Here is a 9521-nt window from a genome sequence, read left to right as displayed (position 1 = left end):
ATTCAAAATGTTTTATAGTTATATGTTGCAACAATTTGAAAATCTTGCAATTTGGAGGTATTCTCATTATTCATATTTCCTGATTCCAAATTTTGATTGAGAGTTGTTAAGTTTATGCAAAATGTGGTATAGGCATCTCAAAGTTTAAGTATATAAAAGAAATTGAAATACATTTCAAAGGAAGAAAGTAATATATTGAGTTAATTCTCTACTAAAAAAAGGAGGGGGGGGGTTTATTTTGTTGATTAGTTGTTTTATGTACAAGAAACGTTGGATTAGTTTATGCAAGGAAATAAAGTGATTTTGGATAAGATATAATATGAATTTCATGGGTTGAAGTGTAATAAACATTTAGCTTAAACTTGTTTGGTTATAGAATAAATTGATATTAAAGCTTGTAGAATGAATATATTTATTGATGATTAGCAGAGGAGGATCTCATGTACGCCGTGAATAATAGTAAGGCAACAGGATTTGAGACTATAATTCGATAGTTTTGTATATGTTTTGAGATCGACAGAAGTCTTAGCGAATGATTCATTTTCTATATGAGTGCTAGCGGTGAGAATAAGTAGTCTAGTTTTAGAAAAATAAGTTTGGAAAACTTCAAGGTGGAAGTTAAAGAATTCAAACTTGTAATTTACTAGCTCTTGATATCTATTCATTGTGTTGAGTGTTGGGTTAGATATTGAAAACTTCATAGACATTTGGAATACAAATGTTAATTTTCTATCATGCTTTTATTACCCTTAATAAAATTCAATTTGAAACTAAACTCGGGATGGCTGCACTTTTATGAACTCAGATGCAATTTTAAGGAATGTAAACCCTCTAAGGTTGAGGGACTCTAAACAAGAGCAATATATTGTATATAGATGCATATTAGTTATATGTGATGAACTTGAGAATTAGAACCCAGTCCAAATGGAAAAGAGATCGTGAAAAGAGCTTGCATGTTAGGACACAATATGATAAGGTGTTTAATTAGAATATTCCTATTACTTAGGCACTCTAATAATTTCTTAATCGCCTTCTCATATTGGGTCCCAACACTTAAGCTATAAAGTCATGCAGTGTTAATTTGTCAATTTCATTGTGTCTTATATACATGGAGTAGTGTGCATGTGGATTCCATGAGAATTAGTGACTGTAATTCCCCTTGGCCCTTACCTTTAACTTTATGATAGGAATGATGCATAAGGATGAAATAACTGTTTTATCAATAGTAAATGTGTAGAAACTTTTGTTGATGTAATTATTTTATGATAAAATGTGATATGCGGAAGCTCTTTGAAAAAACAGTAAATTTAACTTTTGAGTTTAAATACTTTGGCTGTTAACTTGAGATCTATATTTTTGGCTAATGCACCCATTTTGTACTAGGTTCAGTAAGCTGTAATGCACATATTTGAATTAAAAAGTGTTTCAAAAGCTCAGATATGTGGTGGCTCACACGTGTAAAATCTTCACAATCTTAGATTTTGCTGCAGTGGGTGGTAATCATCTTGGTTGATTATTTTTGCAAGAATCATTATGCGTTGGTTTAATTCTACTACTCTTTAACCATTTTTTGTATTCCTTGCTCACCCATGTATATAGAATCAAGAGGAGGATTCTTGTTTGTGGCGGTCATGCTAGGACAACATTGGAAGGAAGTTCTCTTTTCTTTTCCTTTCAATTTCAGGTTTAGAAAACGGCAGGGAGGAAGAAATTGAATAAACAAACTTAAGGGACCGAACTTTGAAGTATAAATATGCACAAAGTTAAAAAGAAAAGATTTAAGGCTATTAAATTTGGTTTTATATATGTACTTTGGTATGTGAGATGTTGTTTGCATGCTGCATAGTGGGGTTTGTGCATGACTTCATTTTCTGTTTGAAAGGACTAAATTCAAATATGATGGATAACATGGGAATTTACATGCTTTGTTTTTGTGTTTCAAAGATTTTGTTCTGCTCTGCAAAGTATGTTGGAATGTGATAATTTTGGCTAGAAAAAAATTGTGGCTTAGGTATGAGAATGGCTACAAAAGTCAATATTACTATGCTTGGAAACCTAGCGTGGGAACCACAAACTACTTACTGTCAGGTGAAAGATTTCAGGTTCCATAGTTTGGAACTTCGTTACTAAGGCCAAGATTATTCTCAGAGGATTCCGGTAGGAGTTAGTGATCTTTGATTTTGGTATAATGATTGGATAAAGTTTATCCCTCTTAGTTGCCAAGTTCCATTGTTGACATCCATGATGTTGAAGTTCACGGTCAAGGATTTGATTGAAGATAATGCGCTCACTCTGCAGTCCTTGCTCCCAATTTTTTCTCTAATGCTATAAAAGATTAGCAAAATGGTATGCAACTATATTTGAATTCTAAAGTCACTGATGTTGTCATTTGGCTGGAAAATGTTAATGGAACCTACACAAATGAAGCTAAATTCTAATCTTGAAAATGGTACAAAAATAAGGCTAAATGAAGCTTGAAATGCCAAAATTTCTCATTTGGTTAGCATGCTTTGATGATGTCCCCACTTGTAGTCTCTGTCAAATTTGCCGGGAAGAGGAATCATTTCCTTTGCGTGGACGGTTATTGTATTGTTATTGTTATTATCTGTATCATTTACTTGAGTAGAAAATAAACATACTCGTTTAGGTAATGGTGAGGTAAGGTGATGAGTGAAAAGGAGGTAGGGGTTTTCTATAAAAATAAAAATTGAAATTTTTATTTTTATATCTTTTCATTCTCTGGTTTCTCTTATACGATTCAATGATCTATTCCAACATTAATATCATTCATTCACCATACAAGTAGCATGGAACCGGGTTTGTAGGATCGTGACAGTGAAGCTAACAACAATGTCAAGTCCTCGTCAACCATTGTATTATCCCCATCAAATAGTTCATGTACTAATTGTTTGGGATGTATTACTGGACACACTCCAATCACTTGCACGTATGATAGCCTTTCTCATCCTTTAAAGTTTGATCAAGAACTTGTTGCAAATTTACTATGCCTTTACAAAATTCATTTTTCCATCATATAATGGAATCTCAAACATGTTATCCGTTATAACTCTAATACCAAAATTGGAAATTTTGCACTCGTGGTGAATGATCAAATATGGGAACACCACAAATAATAAATTACCTGGTTTAATATCTTTTGCTCATAGTATAGTGAAGACATACTAGCCATATTTCACTCACTATCCCAAATAGATCCGACAAACTCAAATACTCCATAGTCCATACAAGAGTTGCAATTATAAATACTTGTATATAAACATGAGAGGATCCAATCCAAGCAAAAACACAATAAATTCACGATGAAACTATCCTATTAAAGGAACTTCATTGTTCCACGAAATCGTTTTTAATTGAATAAATTGTTTTGGCTATTTGACCAGAAAATTTTTGCTGAGTTAATATGAAGAAATAGGAACTATCAAATAGTGAGAAAGAAGAAGAAAAAAAAAATCCAAGCATTTCTATTTTCTTTCACTCGAGTAAATAGCAATTATCTTTTGCAAAAAAATCGTCATCTTTGCCGATCTTCAATAAATAAATAAAACAGAATTATTTCTATTTTCCTTCTTTCTATATTTATTAAGATATCTATCTTCAACAATTTCATGAATGTAAAGAAAACTATTATAAATTTAAATCACTTAAACAATCAAGTGCGGCATCTATGTCCGGGGTGACAGTAGCAAACTTGTTGATCTCCCCAAGTGCAGAACAAAACTTTTGAGCAGTATTGATAGCAGCAAACTCTTGAGCAAATATACAATTCATACCCGAGGAAACCTGCAACCATTTTAAAAAAATAACAAAAATTTAGCTTAAACAAAGCATTATCATAGCCATAGTCAAGCCATGCATTAACAAAAATAACATTTGCAGAACACCATGAATAGCCTAGCCTACCCCATTCCACCTCTCTATTGCATCATCCATCATTTGACCACGACTAACTTCCATTTAATAAGTTTTATTTCCATTACATATCATTTATTTCCAGTACTAATTCAACTGTTTTTAAGCTAAAAATTGACCTCTATGATTAGTATATAATTAGAGTCAATTCCTCCATGTAATATTATCTAAGTTTGAAGTAAATTGCTTGTATCACATTTGAGATTTTGAGTAGATTATCTCTAGACATCTAAGCCTCTAGGCATCTCACATACTTTTGCTTAAGAACTTATGACGATTTCTCAATTTTAGGAATTTTTTTATTTGAGAAAACATTTTTTTGTTTCCATTCTGTGTTTTAACTTTTAATTTCAAAGTTGTCACCTTGTTTTCATTTTGTTTTCTGTATCCAAATATTTGTTTAGGAAAGGGTGAAAACAATTTTGTTTGTTCATGCCCTTATTTTCTCGATAAAACATAGGTATCTAAGACATTTCATAGTGTTGATTATTGAGTATATAAAAAATAACTAAATAATAATCAGATTTGCATGTTGTAATTTATCTTATGAATGCGGTACTTACATCATAAAGGGTGTTGCCAAGCTTCAGCTTAACTTTACCACTCTTGTACACAAGCATTTTGCCAATTAAGCCAGGTGGCAAGTCGTTCAACTTGCAGAGCTTCGCCGCACCTCTATAACCTCCAGGGCGCTTATCTTTACCATCAGCATCTGGTTTTTTAATCATAGGAATAACTGGTGGTAATTTCATGAAGAACGCACTTGCCTCTGGGTTTTCCTCCTGCCAACAATTTGCTCAAAACATTAATATAATAATTTGAAACAAGTTGAACTCCATAAAATTGATTTCCAAAAGTTCGGTTTAGTTACCAAAAGGTCAAGCTCCACTGCTGAACTTGCTGCGCTTTCATCATAAGTTCTGGATTCTGCAGCCTCCCCAAATTCCTTCTCATCAAGTTTTTCTATCAGAACAATATGTGAAGTTAAAGCAACTTGACTTAGCAACATAGCATAATACAAAGTGTGTTTTGTTTTTAACCTAACTAACTCGAGTGGAAAATTGATACTGTATAAATGTAACTGTAAAACTAAAATCTCATAATTCTGTAAAAAGGCAGAGCAAACTTAGTTACCAAATTGACTAATTGGGATTGCTCAACTCTGGTGACATTGAAATTCCATCTAATTTAATTTACTAATTTTATTTCCTCTTTTGCTTTATATCAAAGAGGATTCCTGGAATTTACCTGGGTTGCCTGAATATGGTTTCCTCAAGGGATGAACTATTGGATATTCAGTCTCAAGTTCCTGAAGCAGCAATCAATATTTCAGCATGAAACAAGCATTAACGATTACACTTGCAGTTACACACACATAGGATACAGACAGAAACAGTAATAGTAAATGAATAAAACAGCATATATTGTTTCACTCTGTACACTTACCCATGGTTCTTTGTATTCTTTCTCAGTCACGCCTGTGGTAAAGCATAGACTAAATGTGGTTAAAAAAGGAAGGATCATGCAGCGAGAGTAAATTATTGTGGTAACTTATTAAATGAAAATGCCTTGATGGAGACATACCATTGAATGCTGAATTTTCACTCTTGCTCCCACCTTTGGTACCATATGATTTGAGATAAGTTGATTGGCCTCCAGCACCAAAAGCAATTTGTGAAGGTGACACTGCAAACCATAAAATAGGTGAAGCAATTTTAGAAAGCTAAAATGTTGACTCTACTCCTGCTTTAGCAAAAAGGGCATCATCCTTAGATCTCTGCAAAAGCAGACTAGATTGCAAGCAATCAAATTGTAGAGCTTCACTATTATATTTGGTCGATAAAGCATTCATAGGAATGGAACAAACATTCGGAGAAGAAAATGTTAACTCTCCAAGAAACAAGTAAGATGTGACACGTTCACTTAAAATGTTAAAGCCGAAACTATTTACAGAAAGAGATTATTTTCATTCTCAAGTTGTTTTGCACGGTATGTAACCTGTTCTTAGAAAATGTTCCTCAATTGCTCATCTCCATTAGGCAAACTTAATCTCACACAAATCTAAAGTAGTAGCAAAATTGGTCATTTTAAAGATGGTTCTTTTTACTGATTATTTATCAGTAAATTCAATGTCATTACTTTAATGATTGAAACATCTCTATCTAAATTCACTATTTCAGGATTTATGAAAAAAGTAAGGTTTTTCTGGAAACAGAAAATCAACGGTTCCGATTTAAAAGTCACATAAAGTTGGTGATTCCAATTTCAATACCAAAAGCACCAACATACAATACCTTTTTTCTCATGCTTCATCGTCCTATTCATCGCATTCTCCTACAAAAATATAATAAATATAATTTCAACATAACAAAATTAAATTAAAATCACAGAAAACTTGAACAAGGGATTATCAATCAATCAACCAAACCGAAATAACATATACATTGTGACGTCGAAGGAGATCCTGAACCCCTTTTGCAGCGACTTTATTATCCTCCTCAACAACTTCGCTGCAGAAACAGAACAAATCAGAGTAACAACAAATTAAGCCAGGTAATCAATGTTGTTAAATAGCAGCGCTATAGGCCTGCAGTGTAGCGGAATTTGAACAAATTGCTATAATTCTGCAATATGCTATTTAGTACAAACTATTATCAAATAGGTGAATGCTCTGTAGCAATGTTGCATAGCAGAATTTGAACAAACCACTATTTTCTACTATTCGCAATTGATAACATAGCACTTGTAACAGAAAACTATTGATACATACCTCTTAACTTCTACCTTTGGCACTCTAGGAGGTGGAGCTTTAGGTTGAAATTTTAACTGCAAAAAAAAAAAAAAAAAACTAATGTAATTCACCAAAAAAAAAAAAACATTGAAACGAATAAAGAATTGAACAGATTGAAATGAAAACAAACCTTTCTTCGTTGAGGAGGCTTTGAATCCTTATTCAAATCCATAATAATCCAATGGCGATCTTAAACTAAAAATAAATAACGAATTCAAAATTAGATATCAATTCAGTTAACGAAAAAACAAAATAATGTTGCGAAAGTTGAATGTGATATTGGTTATTGGCAGAAGAGTGTTCAATAAACAGAAAACGGAGAAAGATGAACTGAATTTACCGGAAACCACCGTGTGATGATCGGAAAAGGAGGGATTACAGGCGGAAAGACGTTGGAGAGGAGGTTTTGACGGAGGCTTGACGCAGGAGACGGCTGCGTTGTTCCGCTTTGAGAATTTAGAACTCACAGGGTATATAAGTTAGTTAGATTCCTAAATTACCCCTAACCGGTAATGTTTAACCTTATTGATTGAGTGGGTTTTTGGAGATTTTGAAAGACGGTTATGTACTAGTGGGCAACACAAGATTCGCGTGCAAGTGCAACAGATTCGCTCCAGTACTTATACAATAAAACCAGTTAGACCGATTGTACCGAAAAAAAAAAAAAAACCAGTTAGACCGAAGGTCCTCGGATGAATTTGGCCCTCTTCCCTGCAACCTACGCCCTCCAATCATTGTTATAGACAAACAAAAACAAAAAAATTAAGTTTATTCATCATATGACGTATCTGGATTATGTTATATACCGTATACGTCAGTTCTTCGATTAATCTAAAAAATTATTTTTTTGAAGGAATCTAAAAAATTATTGTTTGTTTATAATAATGATTAGAGGGTTCCCACCAAAAGGTTAGCGGATGTAATAGATTCTATTGTTTCGGTTGTCATCAAAGGAAGGTATTTGGTGGATGAGGTGTTCATGTTAAATGATGTGGTAGATCTAACAAAGAGGTAAAAGAAATAGTGTATAGTGTACAATCTTCGAAGAGGATTTCGAAAAGGCTTATCGGTAAGTTAATTTTTTTTAGATTATATGCTCATGTGGTTTGGTTTTGATGTGAAGAGGTGGAGACGATGTCCTATTTCAATATGCGGTCTATAAAAGGCAATCCTTAAGTGGTTTGAACTGATGTCTGGTCTCAACGTGAATTTTGCGAAAAGCCGATTGTATGAAATGTATGTGAAGGATGTTTTTTGGAGATGGCAGCAGAGTTTTTGAATTATAAGATGGATAAAAATGTCATTTATCTATCTTGGTCTTCCGGTGAAGGCTAATCCTTGAAAGTCTTCAACTTGGAAGTCGAGTGAAATATGTGAAGCTTTCAAGCACTAAATGGAGGGAAAGTTTGTTATGACAGACTTAGGTAAGATGAGATACTTTCTAGGTGTAGAAGTTAAGGAGAACGATCAAGGAATTATCGTCAATCAAAGCAAGTATGCTGGTGAAATACTAACAAGATTTGGCATGGAAAACTGCAATATGGTGTGTAGTCCTATAGTCACTGGTAGCAAGCTATTGAAAGATGTAACTGGGAAAACTGTGGATGCAAACAATTATAGGGAGATGGTTGGATGCTTAATGTACTTGCTTGCTACAATATATACTTGATCACACTTATTATGCGCATATGGTTGGATGCTTAATGTACTTGCTTGCTACAAGACTTGATCTCACGTATTATGTTTGTCTAATATCTAAATACATGGAAAGACCTATAAAAAATGCATTTGGCATCAATAAAGAGAATTAAGAGATGGTCTAATCCAGATTATGCAGGAGATACAGATGATAGAAATAGTACTTCATGGTATGTGTTCATGATACGGAATGGAGTCATATCTTGGTCATATAAGAAACAACCAATTGTGACTTTGTCTACTACTAAAGCTGAATTTATTGCAGCAACATCTTGTTCCTATTAAGGAATTTGGTTGAGAAGAATAATGAGTCATCTAGGAGAGGTTCAAGAGAAGGGCACAATTATATAGTGTGATAATAACTCTTTTATAAAGCTGTCCAAGAATTGGAAGATGCAAATACATTGATGTGAGATATCATTTTCTTTGATATTTGACTAAAAAATGAGTAATTGAACAGGTGCAATGCAGTTTCAAGGATTAAGTTGCTCACATTATGACAAAGCCACTAAAGCTAGAAACTTTCTGCACGCTGAAAACAAAATTGGGAGCCGTTGATGGATCAAGCTTAAAATGATGTGTGTTGTTATAAACTATTTGATGAAGTTCAGTTTTAGTGAGGGCATGTTAGGATTAGTACGTAATTGTATTTAGTCTTTGTAATTTAATCTTAGCTTTGTAAGATTACTTGAAGTGCAATTAATCTAACTTGTGCTTATCACTTTGAGACTTGGCTATAAATAAATACATTGTGTAATTGAGAAATAAGAAAATTAATATCTTCGACAAACCTTTTTTTAGAGGCGTCTTATTATATTTCTTTTTGGTTGATTTATAAACCATCTTCTATATAAAAAAATATATCTTTTCATTTTAGATGAGGATTGTTGAGGAGCTGACTCGTTGCCAACAATTGTACTTCTTGACTTTAAAAAATGAGACTCTCATAATTGAATTCAACATTATATATAGAAGATGTGAGTCTTCAAAAGAGAAAAATGACAGAAGAATGGATAAACACTGATGTGTGCCCGCATTTACCAAGCTTCATGTTTGTTACAAACCATCACGTGCAACAGAACTAAAAATAGTATAATAATAC

The 9521-nt window shown here is 33.1% G+C and overlaps 1 protein-coding gene and 1 long non-coding RNA gene across 2 annotated transcripts; one reads left to right on the top strand and one right to left on the bottom strand.

Moving 5' to 3' along the window:
- Window positions 1–1382: 1382 nt before the first annotated feature.
- Window positions 1383–1918, top strand: LOC146957060 (uncharacterized). Its single transcript, XR_015021878.1, has 2 exons — window positions 1383–1496; window positions 1600–1918. It is a non-coding gene; the product is annotated as an uncharacterized LOC146957060 (long non-coding RNA).
- Window positions 1919–3474: 1556 nt separating this feature from the next.
- LOC146957059 (uncharacterized) lies at window positions 3475–7168 on the bottom strand. The gene is made up of 11 exons (XM_085733882.1): window positions 7062–7168; window positions 6852–6916; window positions 6701–6756; window positions 6374–6440; window positions 6225–6264; window positions 5515–5616; window positions 5377–5408; window positions 5179–5239; window positions 4802–4893; window positions 4494–4712; window positions 3475–3801 (listed from the first exon to the last, which is right to left on the bottom strand). Exons 2-11 carry the CDS (start codon window positions 6891–6893, stop codon window positions 3646–3648), a joined length of 867 nt encoding a protein of 288 aa, XP_085590008.1. The 5' UTR covers window positions 6894–6916; window positions 7062–7168; the 3' UTR covers window positions 3475–3645.
- Window positions 7169–9521: the final 2353 nt, after the last annotated feature.

The sequence above is a fragment of the Medicago sativa genome, chromosome 1 (genome assembly GCF_051527215.1).
Source record: "Medicago sativa cultivar Bolivia chromosome 1, Bolivia_mono, whole genome shotgun sequence".
Taxonomy (NCBI): Eukaryota; Viridiplantae; Streptophyta; class Magnoliopsida; order Fabales; family Fabaceae; genus Medicago; species Medicago sativa.
This window is presented reverse-complemented; position numbering and strand designations above follow the sequence as displayed.

Bases quoted from the DNA above. Each gene is read 5' to 3' on its own strand.
- LOC146957059 (XM_085733882.1), bottom strand. From the start codon at position 6,893: ATGGATTTGAATAAGGATTCAAAGCCTCCTCAACGAAGAAAG. The intron at 6,441-6,700 runs GTATGTATCAAT...CTGTTTCTGCAG, and splicing joins CCAAAGGTAGAAGTTAAGAG to CGAAGTTGTTGAGGAGGATA. The intron at 5,240-5,376 runs GTAAGTGTACAG...TTGCTGCTTCAG, and splicing joins AAGAATACAAAGAACCATGG to GAACTTGAGACTGAATATCC.